Below are 24,205 nucleotides of genomic sequence, written 5' to 3'. Positions count from 1 at the left end.
TATTTTAGATTTTTTATATTTAAAATAAGATGTTTATCCTGTATTTGATTGTGTTTATCTGCAGTTAGTTACACGAATTCAGTTATGGGATGAAATCGGATAGAGATGAAATTGTTTAGAGATGAACGGGTTTAAGAGTTTTAAGAGTTTAAGAGTTTAAGAGTTTTTAAGAGTTTTAGCCAAATGCATTATAATATAGTATAGATATATAGGCTTAACCATTTGAGAACCCCACATCTTGATAACTGTGAGAACTATTATCGTAAGGTATTGTTTCACATGATATTATTTCATCTAAGGCTAGAACTTAATATATTGACTAAGGGGATGTTTGACAGTTGCTGAATGGTTTGGTGCAGAATGATTAAGAGGCTCTCATGATATAGTGCAAAATGAAATATAATTGTTTGGTAATTGTTTACAACAAAACTAGGACGCTGAATGGTTAAGGGAGGCCCAGGATACAAAATCATTCAGAGAGTTTTAGAACCATTAAGAGGCAGACTTTTTTTTGCCAAACAAGATTCGCCTCTTAACGATTCAGATGCTGCCTCTTAATGGAACTATTAAGAGGTAAACAAACAACCCCTAACATATATTTGTTTCATACGTATTCAGTTCACAATGTTCACATTGTGAAACATATATATATATATATATATATATATATATATATATATTGTTGATCAATACACTAAATCCAAGCCGTAGATGAAAAAAATCATGTGAAATAGCACATGAGGTACATGTTCTCAGGGTTATCACAATTTTATGGGTTTTCAAATGAAGACCCCTGTATATATATTAATTGAACTTGGTAAAGTCAAAGCAAGAAAAATTGGAGAGGCTAACCTGAAGTTCCTCTTCACAGCTTTTAAGTTTCTCCCCATATTCTTTCATATTAAGAAAACATTTATGCAGCTGCAAGAGACAGAATTATGCAGAATGAATATACTAAAGATTCACAAAGCGGAATACGTAAATAAGAAAAATAAATATTATCGGCATGCACCTTGATCAATTGCTTCTTACGATTTGAAGTGAGCTTTTTAGCAGATGCCAATGCACCCTCTAGTTTCTGCAATCACCAATGAAGTTCAGTAAGGAAGAACCGAAGAAAGTTGAATTGCGAAAAGAAGTTTACAAACCAAACAAAACGAAACCAGTAAATCCCACAGGTAGGATATTTGAAGAGGGAGGGGGGAGTAAGAGCTAGGGGTGTAAACTATTCGAGTGAGTCGATCTTGAACACAAAATAAAACCCGTTTAATTTAATGAGTCGAGCTTTATAACACCAATGTTCGAGTCGGCTCGTTCGAAAACTCAATTAAATTTTTTGAGTCAAATAGAGTCGAGTCGAGTCAAGTCATTCGTGCATACGTTTTTTTGAAGCAAACATGCTCATATGTCCATAAATCATATAATAAAAATATAAAAATTATCGAGTTCGAACCAATAAACGAACTGATCGTGAGTTCGAGCCCACAAACGAGAATCGAGCTCGACCCCTACTTTGAAAACATTATTCGAGTTCGAGCCTGGTACTATTTTTTCAAGCTGAGCTCGAATAACCTACTACTCGACTTGACTCGGCTCATTTACACCCATGTAAGAGCATCTCCAACAGTTTCTCCATAATTTCTCCAAAAATTGAAAGCAAAAGTCAAAATTTCTAAAAGAATTACATTTAACTCCCAACGGTTTCCTCCATTTGGAGATTCCAAATTTAATTATATTGTTAAAATATTTAAATAGTATAAAAAAGTCTCTCTCTCTCTCTCTTCCTTCATTTAATTTTTTTAGAAGGCTGGGGAGTTTTTTATTGGGAAGAATAAAAAAGCCATTCTCTCTCTACCTCAGTTAAACTTTGGAGGATTTTCTAAATTTGTAGAATTTTTCGCACCCCCTCTCTCTCTCCTACTTTCTCCATTTTGGAGAAGCTATTGGAGCAAAAAAAAGAACATAAAAATTCTAATGTTCTCTTTTTCTCCGTTGTTAGAGATACTCTAAGATGTACCCAAACCTAACATCTACTCTAAGGCCCCGTTTGGTTTGCAGGATTTGATAGCATTTGGAGGGATTTGGAATTGAATTCCATTCTGATCCCGCTTGGTTTAAAGGAAGTCCATAATTGAAATGACACACATAGGATTTAGAGATCTCATGGGAGTAGTTGGTATTTCATGGGATTTCATAAGATATGTTTGTTATAATATTTTAAAATATGATAAAAACATTCATTTTGTAATAATCAATTAATAAAACACAATTTAATTATTTTTATAATTATTACGTTATATATAAATAATGTAATTCAATTTATTTCCAAATCCTACAAACCAAACACACCAAAGATCCCAAATCCTTCCACGAAATCTCAAAAACATCCTGTCAAACCAAACGGGTAAGAGGTAGAGAGGTTGTTCGCAGCTTGCAAAACAAATAAATACAAGCACAGGCGAGCAATTTATAGGTGAAAGTGTATGAAAAAACACGCAAAAGACAGTATATCAGAGAAGAATATTTAAGACCTGAGACTTCTCTTGCAGCTTAGATACATGATCACCTCTCTCTTCTACAAGCTCTTCCATGCGAAAAACCTGAAAGATGCAATTTTGCTATCAACACAAGGCAAACACAAAAATAGGTGGACGCCGGAGTATCTGCAAAACTAATGTTGTTACTTTTATTGTATAGAAGTCATATATCACATAACAAACTCCATTTCAAAATTTCAAATTTGTTCGACTTTCAAGTTCCTTAACGATCAAAGTTGATACAAATGTAGTTCACTTTCGATATATACAACAAGACGCATAATCATTTACAAACCCAATAAATTGTACGAACTTATAAACCAGTTTTCATGTGTTTGTGTGAAAATGCGGTGTTTATACAGTGTTTTTTCATATGTAAGACATTCAGAACTGTTTTGCTAACGTTTCACATATGAAACAACATTGTAAAAATGCAACACATGAAAACCGGTTTGTAAGTTTGTACGAATTATTGGGTTTGTAAGAGAAGGGGATACACAACAATAGCTATATCTCAACAATGGAAAAAGTACCATAACTATCTTTTGTTTAAACAGAAACAATTAGCTGTCATATTGACAATTCTCAGAAGTTAAATTAAGCCACGTTAACTTAAATTAGATATTTTTGTACTCTGACATTTGAAAGTTAAAATGTGCCTCCACTCTTATTATTCTTTAGAAAATGGCAAAACATTTATATATTTGGATTGGAGGAAGAACGATCTTCATTTATGTCAGATACCATATCTAAAAAGCTTCATCAACATTCAGCTAGAACACCAAAGGGTCATTGGCCCAGCGGTTGGGTTACCACCAGAGCTCAGCCTCCCTACCGCCAGAGCTCAGCCTCCCAGGAAGTCAAGGTTCAAACCTCACGAAAGGTGAGGAGTGTGTGTGAGTATTAGAGGGATTTCATGCTTTAAAAGAATTCATCTAATATCCATAGGTTTCATTATGTGCCGCTACAAATTCTAAGCCATGTGTTCTCAAAAAAAAAAATATATATATATATATATATATATTGAAACAGTAGTTGGCGATGGTCGTTCAAGGATAAACGAAACAAGTTCCACATCTCCAGTCATGAATAATCTTTTAGCATTATATTGCAATGACTCTACTTATATTTCACCCAAAAAAAAATGCAACCTCTAGGGTTTAGAGTTTGGGGTTTAGAGACAAATGCATCTGTTGAAATTTAGCTTCTCTTGTATTACAACCTCTTGTTTATCCTCTTGCATGAGTAAGGTACGTGGCAATGTGAAATTTAAGCATTACCTCTACCATTAACAGAAGTGAAGAAAAGTCGGGGGATTTATGTTGGGTTTAAGCTTGTGCTTTATTGTTGTATTCAAGTGTTTCTCCTTTGTTAATTTTGCCTTAGTAGTTGTAGGTATAAATAGTTTTCTTAATTGTAATTAGTGTAAGGATTCTCATTTGTAACCATTCTTGAAAGTTTAATACAATTACTTTTGGCTAAGATTCTCTCTAATTGTTCATCTTTTCTACTTTGCTAAAGTGATAATCTGATTGAAGAGTCTGGGAATTACAATTTCTATCAATAAGGTCTAAACTTAAACTAAATCAAGTGACTAGGGTCAGCTTCAGGGGAAAACCGCCAAAAAGTTGATAACTGAGAACACCCTAATAACTACTCACCTGTGTACATAAAGTAATTTGTCTGGTATGCACATGTGCATAAAAACCAGAAAACATCTTCAATTACTTGTATACACATGTGCATACCGTACAGATGAATGGTTACTAGTGTTCCTTAGTTTTTCAATTTTTAGGGGGGGTTTCCGACAGAAAATGGAAAGCAGTGAGTAAAATAGTTAAAGGAGAAAGAGGATATTTGCAACCATATATCATTTTATATCCAATTTCGCTAGATGTTAAAAAGCCCCAACATGGAATATTGACATGGTACATAGTGCATGCCCATAAGATGAAGTTTTGTTTGACTACATAACACTTGAATAACTTGATTATGAGCATCAGGTTACATATTAACGAAGATTAAAAGAATTGGAATAAGCAAATTCAAACCTCTTTTTGGAGTTCTTCTATTTTTTGGCGTGAAACATCGAGTTGCTTTGCAACCTGATAATATATTAACAGAATAATCACATAAGAAAGGAAAATTTTGGCGATGCTGGATGCTTAAGAATTGTGCACTCGGGTGTCCAACAGAAAAGTAGTGGATCGCTACCTGATCCTGATCTCCATGACTTGACCCTGATGGATGCTCTCTGCTATGGCGCTCACTGAGATCAGAAGTGAAAAAGGGACCAAGGAGAATAAATAATTAAAAAAGTGCGACTTATATGCAACCTTGTTTTGATTTCAGTCAAACATGCATAGCGTACATTATATCATGTTTACAATTTTTGGGCATATGTATAGACGTTAAACAGCATTAATGTGATTTTGTTGGCAAGCTTGTTTAAGCATAATGTGATAGTGAAATTTGATGAATGGGAACCCCAATAGTATTTAGCCACAAGGGTAAGAAGTGAAGTTATTGTTGTTTTATATCTCGTATCCAAATAGCTCCTCTTACCATGCCTACTCAATGAACGTTCCCCTTCCGGCCTTACCATAAAGAACTTTTTCATATACAACATGTACGAAATTGTTAATGAACATCTACATATGGCATCATCCATATATTAAGACTTGTTTGTTAACAGCTTAATGAACTTAATGAGACTCACACCTTATTCCGTCAGCTATACATGACTGTTTGGTAGTGGCTAAATGACAGAAAAAGTGGCTTATTCAGTAAGCTTCTAGACGGAGCTTTATGCTAATAGCCAAAAAAATTCCACACATGCCCCTCCCAATTAAAAAACACAGTCCTTACATGTATGAAAAAAATCCTCTCACTCTATACAAGCAGATTAATCCACACAGTCAGGTTTATCCTACCGGACTTAATGGAAAACCAACCAAACAGCCCCATAATGTCAGATATCATAAAATAACTGAAACAAAGGTCCTGCACTCGGACACCATGATTACCAAAAAAGACAACAAAAATCTTTACTAAAGAATGGTCGTAAATGGCATAAAAGGCATGATGTTCAGAAACCAATACAAGTATGCAGCTTATAGACGAAGCACAAGATTCTATAACTTATTCAGAAAGGAGGTTGCACGATCAGCAAGATATAGCAGGTATAAAGTTTGATGAAATCTGATCTTACCCATTTGCTAATTTAGCCGTTTGATCTTTATATTTGTTCCCGCTTCTATGATGAATGTCACTTCTCCTCATCTCTTTCACTTGATCCCTGTCTAATTGTCTGTCCTTTTCCCATGCCTGTTCATGATCTCGTTCATGCTCATGTTCAGTGCCATCCATATCTTTATCTCGATCATGTCCCCTATCCCTGTCAACAAATCGTTCCCTTGACCGATCAAGATCACGTGCACGGTCATATCCCCTTTCTTTATCCTGATCACGATCTCGAGACCATTCTCTATTTTGATCCCTAGACCGATCTCTCACACGGCCATAGTCTCTCTCTCTATCTCTATCTCTACCCCTGTCCAACTCCACATCTCGGTCATTACGTCGAAAACCGTCCCGACCAAAATTTGACCTCCCACCTCTAGTCTTCACTTCATTCACTTTTACAACTCGTCCATCAACGGTCTGATAGAGATTCAGTATGTCAAATAATTAAGACAAACCACAGCTGAAATTTTGAAATGAATTAAAAGACGTGTAAAATGCATATCATTGATGACCAAAAAACATCAACATATAACCAACTGGCAACTGCAAATACCCTTCCGTCCATATCATTAATCGCATCAACTGCAGATCGGGGATTTGTAAAAGTAACAAAACCATAGCATTTTCCACCTATTCCACGGTCGTTGATTATCTGGAAGTGAAATGTATAAGCAAACAGTATTAGGCGATCTCATATACATGAAACAAAATGACAACATAAAACTGAAAGCCCAAAGAAGTAGATAAACAACTCGCTTTTCCAAGCACAAACCAAATATAGAGTGAAGAACAGAAGAAGTTCGTAGTTCGGCATCAAAGTTTTAGTTGTTTCACATTGTCAGTGGTGCCAGGGATTTGCATTCCAGCAGAGGCTGCACCTAAAGTGGTGGAACCCTATCATCAGGGGTTGGCAGTAACAGTATCATAAAAGAAGGTGATGCCAAGACCAAAGCTACTGGATGCTGACCCAAGTTCCATTTAGACAGAGTGGGACCCACTGGGGACACAAAAGAGTTCCTAGTGAGTGGTTTAATCAGTTGTCAAAGGTTAAGCTTCCCGCCCGCAAAGTTGTATTGCAATCTCTATAGGCACGCTTAAATGCTATGGTACTAAACCAGGCTTGCTGTCACTTAACCTTAAGGTATCGTTTGGCAAGCAGACATTATTGGACTGGACCAGAACGGGACAAAGAAGGTAGGACTAGACAGGACATGACAATACTGGACAAGTCTGTTAACTAGATTTTCCCATAGTGTAAAAAAAATTAAGGTTGTAAAAGGTGCCACCGTATTATTTTGTTGGGTTGTGACTGTGTATTCTTTGGAACTACAATAATAACACAAGTTTCACTTGGTAGAGTTGGTTTGCACGGTCTTTCTCCCTTCTAGGAGCGGGGTTGAATCCCATTTGTATCATTTTGCTTAGTTTTTAGCTTTTAGTTTCAGGTTTATTATGTTTCAAAAAGATTTGGATAAAAGATTCGAACACAAGACCTCACATTCAAAAGGCAAGGAACTAACCAACAGACCAATGATGAGTTTGTAAGCATCGTCCATAGTTTCATTTTTTATAGTCAAATGGTGCAACCACTTGAAAGTTTCTAGGTCCGCCTCTAATTAACAATTCAATTGACGTAGTGCAATATGATGTTAGTAAGGTCCATGGGGATTTCATGGATGAGGAATAGCTATTAAATGTTTAGATGAAGTCATGCCATACCCCCATAGATCTCTCCACAAATATCTGACTCACTGGTTGTAAGAACTCCTGAGTACATTATAGCCATCAAACATTTTGAAGAGGTCGTTGCACAGATTAGTTAACTCAGTGGACATCCCTTCCAACCCCACATAAAAATCTTTAAGATCTCCAGGCTTTGTGTTTCATATTTCATCGGCTTTAGAGGATGAATGAGGGGATCTTTGAGCAACTACATAAGTTGGCTATGGGGTCTGTTCCCTCTTTTAACCCTGTAGGTGAGTTGGTAGAAGTCATACATTCCGTAAGACTGAGAAGTGTGCTTCCTTACAGAATCCTCACAACCTCACCACTAACATTAAGTTTTAAACTTCCATGGCAGTAAACAATTTGGCTCATTCCTTAAAAGATTTTTTATGCCCAATAGAAGGCAATGTTTTATGGCAGATAAACGAAGTTACTGAAAATAAAGTAAACATTGATAAAATTACATGGTGAGCTTAATCTGACTTATCCAGTTCTATCTTAATTCTCAACTCCAGGACAAATATTTGAAAACCTTTAAAATATACTTTTGTAAAGATTCTCATATGATGAAAAACACTAGCAACGAATGGAGTTCATTCATAGTTATAACTAATAACCCTTCCAATATATGCACAGTTCAAAGCCATTGATTACCAAATTCAAAATTGATATCTACACTTCGTTCAATTTCTACTGGCGATAGAGTTTAATCGCGGTCATCAAATCTTCCTCAAAATGTGAGCAAACTCACACCGACTAACTTCAAAAATTCATTAGACCTCAGAATCAAAATGTTCATCTTCTTACATACAGATGAATAACACAAAGCAAACACATAAAAATCAACAAATTAAAAAAAAATACAGAGAAATGAGAGTGTAGATACATATATGCATATCTCTACGCACAAATCCACACACACTCTTACATACATACATACATACATACATATAAGCGCATATACCTTGACTGCGATTATTTGGCCGTAGAGATCGAAGACACTTCGAATGCTATCTTCAGTAGCATCGTAAGGCAGGTTGCCGACATAGACGGAGGTTTCGTCGTCGATCGTCATTTCGTCCACCACCAAAACCTAATTCACCGGAAATAAACAATTACCGGACGTCGAGAGTCAATTTTACAAAATTGTTTCCCGACGCAACGTTGGGTTGTACCTTATCGTACAACTCAATAATGCAATGATTTGATTTTGTTAAAAAAATTGCCAAAAAAAGAAAAGAAAGAGAGTTTCAAGTTAACCAATCCAAAATAAATGTAAATATTTTTATTTTAGTTTGGTTTATAAATAAGTGTAATATGTATATTTGTAAGATCCTATATTATTATTTTTTTAGTAACCTAGATATCCAACCTGCTATGCGAGCTGACTAATCTCAGGGCGACCACCTGCTTTGCAGATAGCCCGGAGTCACCGCATTTGAACATTCGTGTCCACAATGAGATTTTTATTCCTCCTTGGATTTGAACTTGGGACTTCCTGCTACTAGGGCTGTAAACGAACTGAACGAACACGTACGGAGGCTTGTTCATGTTCGTTCGTTTAACTTAACCGAACAAACGAACGAACACGAACGGTAAACGAACGAGAATCTTTGTGTTCATGTTCATTCGTTTAGAAATAAGGTGTGTTCGTGTTCGTTTATGTTCGTTCGTTAACATGCTAAACGAACGTAAACGAACGAACATAAACGAACGGGCTAAACGAACATAAATAAATATTACTTGATTTCAAAGTAAATAAATAAAAGATTGTATATTAAATTTAATATATAAACGAACATAAGGGTGCGTTTGGTGCGCAGACAGGACAGGACATGACAGTTGTTCAGCGTTTGGTAAGACATGACAGGACATGACAGAACTGGTTAAAATGACCAATTTACCCCCAGTAAGCTGTTTAGTGTTTTTTCACTAAAATGTTCCAAAAATTAGATGGAGTCACTAGCATAAATCAAGTAGCATAAATCAAGTAGCAAACTGTCAGCAAATATGAACAATTACAAGATGAACAACTTGATGCAGGGGCAGTGGGTTCATCATCTTCATCCACAATATCAAACACATTTACCATAAATCAAGTAGCAAATACGATATCAAACACATTTACCACAAATTGATGCAGGGGCAGTGGGTTCATCATCACATATGAATATTCATCATCTTCATCGAGAAGCAAAGACCCCCAAAATTGGATTTCAGAGCTTAAATCCATCGAACAACAGTCGAGAAGCAAAGACCATACGACTAAATTTACAGTTTCTAAGCAGTCGAGAAGCAAMAGTCGATTAGAAATCGAACGACTTACCAGTCGAGAAGCAACAGTCGATTGGATATGGAGAGAAGAGTTCGGTACCGTCGATTGGAACAGTGGAGAAGATAAGAACGCCGATTGGAACTCGCCGTCGATGGTCGCCGTCGATGAAAGAAGCGATGGAGTCGTTGATCGATGGAGTCGTTGATCGATGAAGCGATGGAGGCAACAGGGTTAGGTCTTGTGAGAGCCGGGTAGGGGAAAAAGGGTAATGAGGGAAAAAGTGTTGTGTTCCACTTAGTTCTAGGGGGTAATGGTTGAACAAGCTTGTCCCATGCTTGTCCAACTTAGTTCCACATCCAGCCACACCAAACGTAGGACAAGTGTGTTATGTCATGTCCTGTCCCACCCTGTCCAACGTACCAAACGCACCTTAAACGAACGTAAACAAACGATAAATGAACGAACGTAAACGAACGGTAAATGAACGAACGTTCACGAACATAAATGAACGAACGAGAATCTTGTTCATGTTCGTTCGTTTACCTAAACGAACACAAAAAATTGTTTATGTTCGTTCATTTATTAAATAAACGAACTTTCCGCCGAACGGTTCACGAATGGTTCACTGAACGTTCGGTTCGTTTACAGCCCTACCTGCTACTTTTGACCTTTGGAGCCAAGCTCAAACCAATCAGGCACCACCCTTGTGGTTAGATCCTACATTATTTGAGAAGGGATATTAAGGTTGCTTTATGATCAGATATCTTTTATATCAAATGTGTTTTAACACTGTGAATTCATATGTGAACAAAGCGGACAATATCTGATATGGTTGGCTTGGATGTTATAAAGGGTATCGAGATTGGGAACCATACTTGTGTATTTGCGAAAACATATGGCCTCCAAGGGGGTGGATTGTAAAATATCACATCGGTTGGGGAGGAGAACTAAGTAGAGCTGATCAGTTGCGGGCTTAACCTTTTTTTTAGCCGACGGGTCTAATATAGTAAAACTAAGCCCGTTTTTACGGGCTTGAAAACGTACTCATATCCGCCCTATAAACGAGTCGAGCCTGACCACGGGCTAACGGGCTTGATCTATTTTTTTATCCAACATACCTCATATGGTAAAACTAAACCCGTTTTTACGGGCTTGAAAACTTACCCATATCCGTCCTATAAATGGGTCGAGCTCGACCAGGGCTAACGGGCTTAAAAATCTTGTTATATTTTTTCCAACTATTTTTTTTATTGTCCATGTCCGCACATTAATTTTAACAAGTTAGTCCAGGCCCGCCCATTTCTTCGAGAATGGTAATCCAAGGACGGATCTAGCGTGTCATCCCGCCCATTAACAACTCTAGAACTAAGGTTGACTTATAAGGAACTGGATATCTCATTTATCACACGCATTTTGAAATTGTGAATCTATGTGTGTACTTTGGACATAGCAGACAATATACAGTATAGTTGGTGAGGATGTTACAACATTTTTTAAGTAATTTTATTTTTCTATTCCTTCATTATGAGATGGATAAAATATATTTCTTTATTATTAAGGATAAAATTGTTCTTTAACTAATTAAAAAATTGTAATAATGAAGTATTAACCGGTTATCATGCTGATGTGACGAGTGATGTGGTATCCAACTCAGTATTATTTGCTGACGTGGTAAGTGACATGGATTTTCTTAATCTAAACTTAGTCTTTTTTTAATCTAAAATTAGTTTTCAACCGGTTATCCGGCTACTTAAATGTTCAAAATTTTACATCTTAGGTACCAAAATGAAAGTTTTGAAAGTACGTTACCCAAAATAAAAACCAAGTTAAAGTACGTTTCTTTTTCATACAATTTGCCCGTCGGAGATATTCTTATCCTATAAAAGTTATCTTTACAAACTAATTGGTATGTGTACCAATCGTATCAATTAAATTGATACCAATTTCAATTGGTTGGTAGTATCTTACCGAGTATGCAAACTTGGTTAATACACGGTATTGAAAGTGGTGTACCACAGTAGTACCATGGTAATGACTTGATTGTTTATTAGTTTTTTTTATGTATTGAATATTAAACTTTGTACTTTTAACTATTTTGTTTGAACGTTAGAATGTTTGCAAGTTTTATTCTTTGCAATTAGAAACCCTTAAACATCACATGTGTAGCCTGAAAACTCAAAACGTCACCCGAAATTTGACCATAATGCAAGTTTTCATATATTAAAATAAAGTTGAGACAAAACCAGTATAAATATGTACCAACCAAAAAAAATTGGTACCAGGTACATGGTATTAGATTTTGCATATCAGTTATAATTAGCTGATAAATGATAACTTGATAACGTACTAGGTCCACCTAGGGTTGTAAACGAACTGAACGTTCAGCGAACCGTTCGTGAACCATTCGACATGATGTTCGTTTATATTCGTTTACTTAATAAATGAACGAACGTGAACAAATTTTTTTTTTGTTCGTTTAATTAAACGAACGAACATGAACAAGAGCCTCATTCGTTCATTTACAGTTCATTTATGTTCGTTTATATATCAAATTTAATATATAGTTTTTTATTTATTTACTTTGAATTCAAATACTATTTATTTATGTTCGTTTAGCTCGTTCGTTTGTGTTCGTTTAGCATGTTAACGAACGAACATAAACGAACACGAACACACCTGATTTCTACATTCATTTGTTTATGTGATTTTTTGTTGTTGGTCAAAATCCCAAATGATGGAGTTTTTTACCATCAAATCTGCTTCATGGTAAAGGGTGGTTTTGTTTGTAAATCTTTGGAGACATTGAAGCAATTTATGATGATGGTAGGTGCTTTTGATTATTTTGATGTCAAACATGTTTGTTTGATTAAATTTGATTGAGAATTATGTAATTATAATAGGGTAAATTGCATGAAAAAGTATCGTACTTTGACTTGATTTTTATTTTTGGTAACGTACTTTCAAAACTTTCATCTTTATACATAAAATGTAAAGTTGTAAACATTTAAATACATGGGTAACCGGTTGAAGTATTAACTATTTCTTCTAATAAACCACAATACATAAAAACTAATTTTAGATTAAGATATCCATGTCAGCAAATAATACTGAGTTGGATACCGCATTACTCATCACATCAACATGGTAACCAGTTAATGCTTCAACCAGTTACCCGGATACTTAAATGTTTAAAAACTTTACATCTTAGGTACCAAAATGGAAGTTTCGAAAGTATGTTACCCAAAATAAGAATCAAATTAAAGTATGTTACTTTTTCATGCAATTTGCGCAGAAATTTGAGTTTATTAGAGGAACAATAAGTAAATCCTTCGATAAACTCTGAGATTGTGTAGAGTCTTCTCTTAAGCTGTATTTCGACCCTTATTTGCTTGGATCACGAAACGACCTTGAGGATAATCTCAGATTCTCGGTGATGATTCTGATAAAATCGTTTCATTTTAAACTTAGAGAATCGTAATGACTTCTATATTAAATGCGAGAATAACTTCTCATTAATTGAAAATGATTGTTGGAATAATTAATGAACGGATAATTACACATCAGTACTGGTATAACGCGGATCAGAAGGGAACTCAGAAGTACTTTGTTGTCTGAAGCTTAGAAGCACTTCAGTATCAAAAACTTCTGAATAAGACTCAAAGGCTTCTGAATAACCAAGTAAAGAAGGTTTACTGCCTTCTAAATTTCACTTAGGACATTGAGAAGCTCGATTTCCGCAAGCAATTCTCTTCACTGCAAGTCACTGGGGCCCTGCCTCATGGACCTCGCCATATGGCGCCATCTAGGGATCTCGAGTTTTTAGTTAGTTTACATGAGTGTGCACTTCAGACCTCATAGCCTTGTTACAGCTTAATTAGCACCCCGTATGTTATTGTGAATCCAATTACATAAAATGAACCGATGATTGAAAAATACGAAAACACAAATGTTTTTGTTTTTTTGCAATTTATGAGCAAAGAATTAATAAGTATTGTAATTACGTCTTAAAACCTAACATGTGTTAGATTTACTCATTTTGTTCGGTTTGATTTGGTTTTTATTGTTGTAGCTTCAGACAGATCACACTTGCCTTTTCCTTGCAAACAGACCACCGTTTTTTTTTTCCAGAAATGCACTACACTTTGCATGAACATTTTTTTTGTTGATTAACCTGGATATTCAACCCGCTATGTGAGCTGACTAATCCCAGGGCGACCATCTGCTTTGCAGATAACCTAGAGTCACCGCATTTGGACCTCCATGATCACAAGGGGATTTTTGTTCCTCCTTAGATTTAAACATTTATGTTATGAACGAAAAAGGTTACAATTTTATACGACTAGTTTTGAAAATAAAAAAACAAGCCAATTGGTTTGGTTCTAACGTTTCACGTGTTTGAATTTCTACATACATGTAATTGGTCAACAAGACAACAAGCCATTTTTACATAACTAGTTTTGAATTGGTTCCATCGTTGATTGTCGTTGCCGTCACTGTCATTGTTGTTGCTGCAACCACCACCATCATTGGCGTCGTCAATCACCACCAACACCATCCACCGCAGAAGATGGACCTAGGAGTTTTTTTTTAGTGATGACATTATTTGACTGTAAGAAATAAATGGATATTTTTTTCATTTATCAATATTTTATTAGCTATATTCAACAAACTTCAAAGTCAAAAGTATCAGGAGATCTCAGGTTTAAATCCAAGGAGGAATAAAAAATCCTCTTGTGGTCACGGAGGTTCAAATGTGGTGACTCTGGGATATCTGTAAAGCAGGTGGCCTCCCTGGGATTAGTCGGCTCGCATAGCAGGTTGGATATCCAGGTTAATAAAAAAAAAAAAAACACACACACACACATATTACAATTCATTTTGACATGTTCAGTTTCATTTCATGTGGTTTGTTAAAAATTACGTTTTTCGTTCCTGTAGTTGTTAATAATTAAAATTTTTATCCTTATGGTTTTGAAATTGTAGTTTTTGTTGGTTTGTAATTCATTGCTATTTTTGTCCATAAGACTAAGGGGTCGTTCACCAAATGCTTATTAGGTAAGTGCTTATTGGGTGTCACTTACATTCTGGGTGAACATGACATGTACTTGAAATCTTACCAGATAAGAAGCATAACAAGGACCAAAAATTTTACTAGATAAGAGAGAGAGAGAGAAGACTCTTATCTAGTAAACACTTACCAACGATCCATTTTGATGACCAAGAATCCTACCTGATAAGTTAAGTGAAGGTAGCGCTCTTGCCGGTAAGCGTTTGATAAACAACCCCAAACACTTTCTTTTAAGTATGACTGATGAAAATAACAATAAATTGTAAATCACAAGAACGAAAATATCAATACATTTTAAATTTTAAGAACGAAAACAACAATAAATTAAATATCACATAAATGAAAATCCTAATTTGAAAAATATAAACAATAATAATTTCGATTTTCGACCAATGATGGTCAAACCGGCCTGAGACCAGTAAGGACCGGTTATAGGACCGAAATCTGGAACTGGTTATGGATTTAGGGTGTTTCGTTGGACCGGGACCGGTTATGGACCGGCTCGGCCCGACCCGATTTTTCAAAAATGTAGCTATTTTTTAAAAAAAATGTAATCGTTGTTTTTCAAAAAACTAGCCATTTTTTGTCCTTTTTTTGTATTTTTTGCTTTATAAACACTATATATAAGTGTATTGTTGAGGGATTTACATACCAAGTCATCGATTCGCAAAAAACGTTCACAATTATCGGTTTCTCGTTATATTTTGTAAAACAATGTAATTTTAATTATAAAAAAATGTACTTTTAAAGTGTATTTGAGAGACCCAATTACAAATTTTATAATGTATTAAAAAATTATATATCATTAAAAAAATAAAAATAAAAATATTATTTTTTACTGACCTAGACCGACGGCACATAACCGGTTACAATAAAGCTTGACTGGGCTCAAATTTTCGGCCAGGACCGGTTATGGCCGGTTATGAGAAATCTTGGGACCGGCCCGGCTATTCGACCCTGATGTTTATAAATTGCAATTTTCATTCTTACGATTTTACAAATTATTGCTATTTTTCGTCCCTGGATTAATTTATGTCTTAAAGTACAAAGGACCAAAACAGTAAATAACTGTAAAGTACATGGACCAAAACAACAATAAATTATAAATCATATGAAATATGAGTGAGTTAGAAATCGTATGAACAAAAACGATAATTTCTAAATCATATGGACTAAAATCACAATTTTAACAAACCAAAGGGATGAAAATGTAATTTACTCTTAACAATTTTCACTCGACCGTTAATTACGCATCGATCATCAAATGGCCGGAATCGGCTCTTTCGGAGGCTTTGCATAAAAAACGTCGAGATATTTCGATCAAATCAACAAGCAGCGCAAGAGATCGGAGACCGGAGATACGAATAGAGACGAGATCGAGCTTTAGAGACAGAAAATTTCATATCATTTCAATGTCGAATTCGCAGTTTCTGAAAACTATTTTAGATCCGAAGAAAAACTGGTTCGCCGCTCTTCACAAGAAAACTCTCGCGCATCGGCTTAGCTTAATGGGTCAGAATCTCATATCTATATCTCTCTATGTGTGTGTGTGTGTGTGATTATTTGTTCATATACCTGTGATTGTGTGTATTTAACCATTTTAGGTGTGTGTTTGTAGAATTTTTTGGCGTTCCATTTTTTGAAGATCTGCGTGTGATTATTCTTTTATGATCGAGCATTTTATGAAATTGAAGGAGATATATATATAGTGCGAATCGTGTTCTTTTAAAATTTTGTTTGTGGATGATGATTGCATGGTTATCTGTACATATACCTGTGATTGTGTATATTTAACCATTTCAGGGGTGTGTTCTGTGAGTTTTTGGGAGTTCCGTTTCTGAAGATTTGCGTTTGATTGTTCATCTATGATCGATTATTTTATTATAATCGAAGGAGTTACATATTGTGCGAATCCTTTTTTTTTTGTTTATGGATGATGATTGTGTGGTTATCAGTACACAAGGATGGATCCATAATTTTTTTTCAAACGGTAGCATCATTTGACTGTAAGAAAAAACTACAGGAAAAAAGTTTCAAACAGTGACACGGTTGACTATAAGAAACAAATATATGGATTTTTTTCAATCGATAGCACTATTTGACTAAGAAAATAACACTAACAAGATTTGAATTTGGGTCTGGAGTGGAATATAAGCCTTGCAAACCAACTCTACCAAATAAAACTTGTTCTCATTGTTGTTTGAAAATACATATGGTGGCACACAACAGATTAATACGGTTGCACCTTTCACGAACCTAAATTTTTTTACCCTTCGACAGAGAAATAATACGGTGGCACGTGCCACCGTAACCACCATGGTAGGTCCGCCCATGACTGTACATATACCTGTGATTGTGTGTATTTATCCCTCTTTTAAGTGTGTGTTTGGTGAGTTTTTTGGAGCTCCATTTTTGAAGATTTGCATGCGATCGTTCATCTATGATCGAGTATTTCATGAAATCGAAGGAGTTACGTATTGTGCAAATCCTTTTTTTTTTCAATTTTTGTTAATAGGATGGTGATTGTGCATTAAACATGAAAATTAGGGTTGCGATATGACGATCTATTCGATCCGATGGAGTCTTTGGATATCAAGGAAGCACTTAACAGGCTGCCTCGTGAGATTGTTGATGCTAGAAACCAGCGAATTTTGCGTGCCATGGATCTATCGATGAAACACGAGTATCTTCCCAAAGATCTGCAGGTCCGTTTTTTCTATATACTTCGTCGATTGTACAACAAATAACATGAAAATGCAATATACGTATGTGTTTGTTTTTATTTTAGGTAAAAGTACTTCGGAAAAATTACACCTACTTTACACACCAAAGTGTTGCATTTTCATGCAATTTCATTTGTAAACTAGGTTTCACATTGTTATACCCCAGGGATTTTAGTAAATAAGTCAAATAAAGTAGATTATAGTACAAGTAGCTAATGCTTAAGGGGTTGTTTGACAATTGTTGAATGGTTTTGTAAGTGGTCAGAATGATTGAGATGCTCTCATGATATAGTGCAAAATGAAACATAATTGTTTGGTAATTGTGTACAATGAAATTAGGGCTCTTAATGGTTAAGGGAAATCCATGATACAAAATCATTCAGAGGGTTTTAGAACCATTAAGAGACATACTTTTTTTTTGCCAAACAAGATTCACCTCTTAACGATGTAGATGTTATCTCTTAATGGAATTATTAAGAGGTAAACAAACGACCCCTAAATGTTACAAGTTGGTAATGCATGGGTCTAGTAGAAATAGGTATGAGATGATCTAGGAGATTCTAGCTTCTCGAAAGTCAGAAACCTAACCGTAACCCTTCGATTTTCCCATTAATTATTAGATTTCTTTTGCAATTCCATCCTCTTTCCTTATTTATTTATTTATTGGGAAAGATTTTAGTCCATCAAAACGACATTGAATGCAACAATTTACTCGGTAAGTGCTTACCGTGGTAAGAGTCGTCGCCCTCCCTTTACCGGGTAAGACTCTTGGTCCTTGTCTCGCTTTTACCGGGTAAGATTCTTGGTCCTTACCATATTCATCCAGTGAGGTAACGTGACTTGGTAAACGCTTACCCGAGTAAGCGTTTGGTAAACGACCCTAAGTCCTAATTTAACATTTTTAAGTGTCAAAATTCCTCTTGAAATCAGACATGAAATTGTTGTTTTGTCCTTCTTACAGGCACGACAGACACCATTCAGGAGTTATCTTGCTCACATGCTGGCTCTGGTAAGTCAATAAGGAATTTGCATTATTGTTTAACGACTGTTCACCAAATGCTTAAAGGGTAAGAGTTTACTGGGTGTTATTTACCTTACCGAGTTAGCATGACAAGGACCAGAATCTTACCTGGTAGGAGGCATAATAAGGATCGATAATTTTATCCGGTAAGTGAGAGAGAAGAGAAACTCTTACCCGGTAAGCGTTTACTGAATGAAAGACATTTACCAACAATTCCGTTTTAATTGCCGAGAAATTACCCGATATGATAAGCGAAGGTGGTGACTTTTGTTGGTAAGTATTCACCGATGAGCATTTGGTAAACATGCATTCAATGAAAAGTTCCAATTATGCCCCGTATTTATCTATTGAAAAGAGTGAATATAAAGAAAGATGAATTAAATAAGGGGTGGGCTAAATAGACTCTTACTTATAAATTTCCTCGTCACACATCTCAACATTAGCACCTATTTTTTTTATATATATTTTTAATATATGATTTGACCTAATTCTTACATAAAACGGTAAAAGAGGTGCATATAGCGTTATCCTTGAAGCATCTCCAATGAAGTTTCTTATAAGAACTTTTTTTTGTACTTTTTGGTGTCAACTCATTTCCAACTCATCAAATTAAGAACTCTCTAAAAAATCCACAATTGTAGTTCTTAAAAGAACTCTTTTTTGTGGGTCTCATTGATGTTTTCAACATCAAAAATTATTATATTAATATATATATATATATATATATTAATAATTATAAAATCAAGAAAATAAAAAATGTCACTTCTCACAACTTTATGGTAAGAAACAATGTTCTGGTTCAAGCACCTAAAGGGTATGAAGTTCTTATAAAAACCTCTCTATAATGGTAGTTTTTACAAGGCGTTATACTTTTTGCCAATAAAAAACTTACATCGGAGATGCTTTTAAATAAATGTGTATTAAATAAAGTAACGATGTGTCATGAGTTGATTGGTGGGACATGCAGGAAACATGGAGTTTGGGAAAAGGTGATATGTATTCCGTCCATTGATAGGATATACACATAAATTTTCTCTTATCTCTTAATGTCTTTGTGAGAACCCAAGGTCACGTACCAATTAACTTAACACACAAACATAAGACTTGGCACCAAATCTGCCCTTCTTCTTTCGGATTATGCCAAAGTCCTATACTCATCCCCTGGCTCCCATCGGGCAGTGAGTATGGCAGCCCCTCCGGTTGTCTCACCCGGACTCCATGGGATATCGACAATCGGCGCCCAAAACACACCACAAAATAATACAAGCAATAGGACCAATTCGAGGTGATAATTTAGAACTAACATGAATCATGGATAAACAATAAAACATCATAGCATATATAATCACAAAGTACACACATATGTCCACATAAACTCACAATGTTGTTTAATGAAATCGGTTGATCAAACCGGAAGCCAAACCGAAAGGTCGAATCCTAACTCCCGTTCAGTGGTTGGAAAGCACTTCCAAGGCCTTAATTATGCTTAAATAACACCTGAAGTTCATATATAAAGTCTTATTAGCAATGCACAACAATAAAATAAAATTAACCCTTTTTAATTCAAGTTTTCTACTTTAGTTTTCTCCTTACAGCACCTACTTGCAGACCTGTTTTGAACTTCTTAAACTCAAAATTATTAAATGACTTTCAAATATGAATTATAGAATTTTTTCTTACCTTTCCAGAGCCTATTTGTACATATTTTTAGGATTTTTCTACAATTTTATATGATTTTTCTAAAACAGTTCTTATACCAAGACTTTCAAACTCGAAAATAACTATTTTTCACCTTTTCAAGTTAAACTCCAAACCATTTTGTACCAAATTCTTATATTAGTCTTATATTACCATAATAACTTATATGAAATCATCATGAATCCATCATTATTTTGCTAAACATTCACCTAGTTCATCTTCATATAAGGTTGACTATCAAAAGTCAAACTTTCCCAAACCATATCATGTATACACAACTATTTCTTGTTATCTAATCATGATTTCCACAAGATAATAAGTTATGTATTACATATCCTACACAATATCAAGATTTCAGCTTATTATTCTCAACATGCAACCATAATTTCATGATTTCTTGAACTCAAAGTGAATACATTATCAAAAATGGAAGCATACCTTCAATGGGCGAGATTGTGCGCAAAGTACAAAGATATAAATTACCAGAAATCAGACATATCATCCATAAAAAGATGGTATGCAATCCATGCATTGAACCTGGGGATTAACTATCCGAAACGAACTCTCTTTTTTACAGGTAAAAAGGGAGAGAGCAGAACGTGAAGCTTTAGGAGCGTTGCCTCTCGAGCAGCGTACAATGCCGTAATTTTTTCATTCGTTGAGGCCACTTCCGGTTTTGTTGCAAATAAACAAATGATAAGCCCACCAATGTCAACTTTATTTTTTGTTTTAGCGTCCGTTGTTAGATTCAGCAGGAAAATTAAAAATTATTTAGTTTCGTTTAGCCTTTTTGGTGCGTCACTACATGCTTTTGGTTATTCATCTTTAAACTTTAATAATAATAGATATCGAAAATAGGGGCTTTTTACCAACATAAACTGGGTAAACGCTAACTGAGTAAGATTGTGACATGGGTAACCGTTGACCGAGTAAGATTGTATTTCCTTCCTTACGGAGTCTTCTCGTCGGTTAGAGAATGTATGGTAAACGAACTCACCTCTCATCGGGTAAGTCTATCTTATCCGGTAAGAGGGGGTCGGTCAACAATAGTAAACAAACCAAAAGGTTATTGGTAGCCTTTCTGGAGGGTCAAAGGTTCAAATCTCATCATAAGTGAGATGGGTATCTAAGTGTTTGCCATATATTTATTTTATATAATTTCAGAACAACTATTTAAACAACCGAAAGAAATTTCCAAAGATCCATTCTACAAAATTTGATACTTTTGTAGCACAAAATGTTTCATTTACATAACGAATTAATGTGTCCGATATTTTGAAAACGATTATTGTGTGTGCGTATATATATTACATGGGGTTAGGTTTACGTGAGACCAGCCTGTTTTTGTGAGACCCGTGAGATCATTTTTTTACATTTGAAACTTCACAACAAAACGTTGTGAAGGTAAAAAGAAGCCGAACCTTCACAGCAAAAACACTGTGAAGGTTACCTTCACAACAAAAACAATGTGAAGGTTACCTTCACGGTGTTTTCCTGTAAAGTTTCAAGTGTAAAAAAGTGGTCTCACGGGTCTCACGAAAACAATCTGGTCTCATGTGAACCCAACTTTCTTTCTCTCTATGTGTGTGTACACACACACACACACACACACACACACACATATATATATATATATATATATATATTGGCGAGAAAGGGAGAGGACTTCAACAATAAAAGAACCGAATAACCACAAAATAATGGATAAAAACCCCCATCAAAATAGATGTCAAATTAAAGATAATAAAGTGATTGCTTTTCGACGTAAATTGTTTCGCTTCAAATTTTGTTATATTTAAGTTATTTTCGATTTTAAAAAAATGTGTTATACGTTAGATCATTTTAATCTAAAAGTTATGAAGTTCTTGTTATTTCTAAATTTGTCGATCTTTTCTGTATGTTTATATTAACAACATCGAGTACAATTTTCTTGGCATCATATAATCCATCATTACTTGAATTAAAAATAAAACCTACACATCAGAATTAGGGGATCATCGGTTGAAATCCAATATCGATCCGATCCAATCATCCAATGGATGTTGAATTTTGTTATCCTATTCAATCCAATCTAATGAATGATTGGATCGGATCGGTTCTATTCTATCCACTACATATTACTACTGGTTAGTTATCATCCAATATCTTGATACAGTTTTCAACCAATTAATCATCTGTTTCAATCAATTATTCATGTTTTCTTAATTTAATAAAAACCACTACATATAAATATCAACCAAAAAACAGTATTGTAAAATGTTAATAATTATATATGGTTATTAATTGGATGGTCATTAGATTTGATCAGTTCGGTTTTATTGGATTTTGGACTGCCATACATGAACCGGCTGATTCAATTGATGTTGAAATTTTGGATCCGATCTGATCCAATTAAAATTGGATATCCCATCATTTTCAGTCGGTTCTAATTGAATTAGATGACTTTTTACGTACTCTAATGAGGATTTATTTTAAGAAAAATAGATGAACTTGTTCAATCTTTGATTTTTTTTATTAACCTGGATATCCAACCCGCTATGCGAGCCGACTAATCCCAGGACGACCATCTGCTTTGCAGATAGTCTGGAGTCACCGCATTTGAACCCCCGTGGCCACAAGGGGATTTTTATTCCTCATTGGATTTGAACCTGGGACCTCCAGGTATTTTTGACCTTTGGAGCCAAGCTCAAACCAATCAGGCACCACCCTTGTGGTTTCTTTCTTTTCTTTTTCTTGTTCAAACATATGTATATTTCGAAATAAGAGCTATAACGAATCAATCAAGATTAAAATCATGAAATTGTCGTTAACGGGTTTTGGTTTCAAATGGTCGGATAAATACCGTAAGCCCGTAGGACACAATACCACGAAATCAAGATTCATAAAAGCTTTGAGAAACTTTAATATTGATGGTGTGTGGTGGATACGAAAAAAAAGTGAAACCCGATTGATAAGCATGGTTTATTACATGCTTAAAGTACCTATTTCTTATGCGTATTAGGTAGATTTTCATAGTTTATCCCAATCTTGAGTCATTTTCTACTTCTTTATTTTCCATTTGTTATGTTTGGAGCTAATTGTGATAATGAACCTGTTTTCACAACAAGTTGGAGTAGTTAACTTTTTTTTTTTGACTCAGTTTACTGCACTGTGATGCTGCAGCATTCCAGCAGCATTGCCAGGCTGCGAATTGGCTTTTTGTGGGAGGTGCTTAATGGTTCAGCCGTGTCTTAGAGGAAGGTCTGAGTTGATTAAGCCCTCGATTTTGGACTATATGCAGCTGATGACAAGATGGAGAAAAGACTTTTTGGTTGACCCTTTTTGATGGAGAAGAAAGCCCCTTTTTAATGTCTTCTCTTATTGTACTTGTGTACTTGGTACTTGCTTTATATTTTTTGTCTTTTTCCTTCTTGACTAGTATTTAAGGAGGCCTTTGGCCATTGTTTTGGTATCCCTTCCATACACAACTTGGACGAAACTTGAGTCCAAGATTGTGCTCTCAAAAACTCTTCCATATTATTAATATTATTCTAATCTTTTAAGTTTAATTATTGTTCTTCATTTCTTGTCTTTTAATTATTGTCATTTATTTTACGTCTTTACTTTCCGTCATTTATTTTCAGTTATTTACATTTACGTCTTTATTTTCCGTCATTTACTTTCAGTTATTTACATTCATGTATTTACTTTACGTCATTTATTTACGTCATTTACTTTCCGTAATGAGTAGCTAATTTCCTTAGTTCGGGTGTAGGGTAAAGGGTGAAATGTTAAACCGAATGAAAGTGGACATTGTTTCGCAATAATAATGTTCCACTATTTCATTCAAGTTTTATAAAAACCAAGCACACTTCTTGACGGGTTGATCACTTGAAAGTGTTAAAGTGCGATGGACTTAGAGATAAGCCGTCA

The 24,205-nt window shown here is 35.1% G+C and overlaps 2 protein-coding genes across 2 annotated transcripts in view; one reads left to right on the top strand and one right to left on the bottom strand.

Annotated features, from left to right (window-relative positions):
* Positions 1-8,617, bottom strand: part of LOC112500751 (serine/threonine-protein kinase fray2) — an 11,252-nt gene extending 2,635 nt beyond the window's left edge. Inside the window, exons 1-8 of the mRNA XM_025104322.1 lie at positions 8,473-8,617; positions 6,337-6,435; positions 5,749-6,200; positions 4,752-4,806; positions 4,589-4,642; positions 2,532-2,600; positions 1,013-1,078; positions 853-921 (exon numbers count right to left, since the gene is read on the bottom strand). Coding sequence (XP_024960090.1) covers positions 853-921; positions 1,013-1,078; positions 2,532-2,600; positions 4,589-4,642; positions 4,752-4,806; positions 5,749-6,200; positions 6,337-6,435; positions 8,473-8,583 — 975 coding nt within the window. The 5' untranslated portion in view covers positions 8,584-8,617. The remainder of the gene's footprint in view (positions 1-852; positions 922-1,012; positions 1,079-2,531; positions 2,601-4,588; positions 4,643-4,751; positions 4,807-5,748; positions 6,201-6,336; positions 6,436-8,472) is intronic.
* Positions 8,618-16,150: 7,533 nt separating this feature from the next.
* On the top strand, positions 16,151-20,942 carry LOC112501172 (cytochrome b-c1 complex subunit 7-2-like). The gene is made up of 4 exons (XM_025104848.1): positions 16,151-16,363; positions 17,399-17,556; positions 18,536-18,583; positions 20,871-20,942. Exons 1-4 carry the CDS (start codon positions 16,264-16,266, stop codon positions 20,937-20,939), a joined length of 375 nt encoding a protein of 124 aa, XP_024960616.1. The 5' UTR covers positions 16,151-16,263; the 3' UTR covers positions 20,940-20,942.
* The last annotated feature ends 3,263 nt before the right edge of the window (positions 20,943-24,205 follow it).

Source organism: Cynara cardunculus, assembly GCF_001531365.2.
Source record: "Cynara cardunculus var. scolymus isolate 2C chromosome LG 17, CcrdV1, whole genome shotgun sequence".
Taxonomy (NCBI): Eukaryota; Viridiplantae; Streptophyta; class Magnoliopsida; order Asterales; family Asteraceae; genus Cynara; species Cynara cardunculus.
This window is presented reverse-complemented; position numbering and strand designations above follow the sequence as displayed.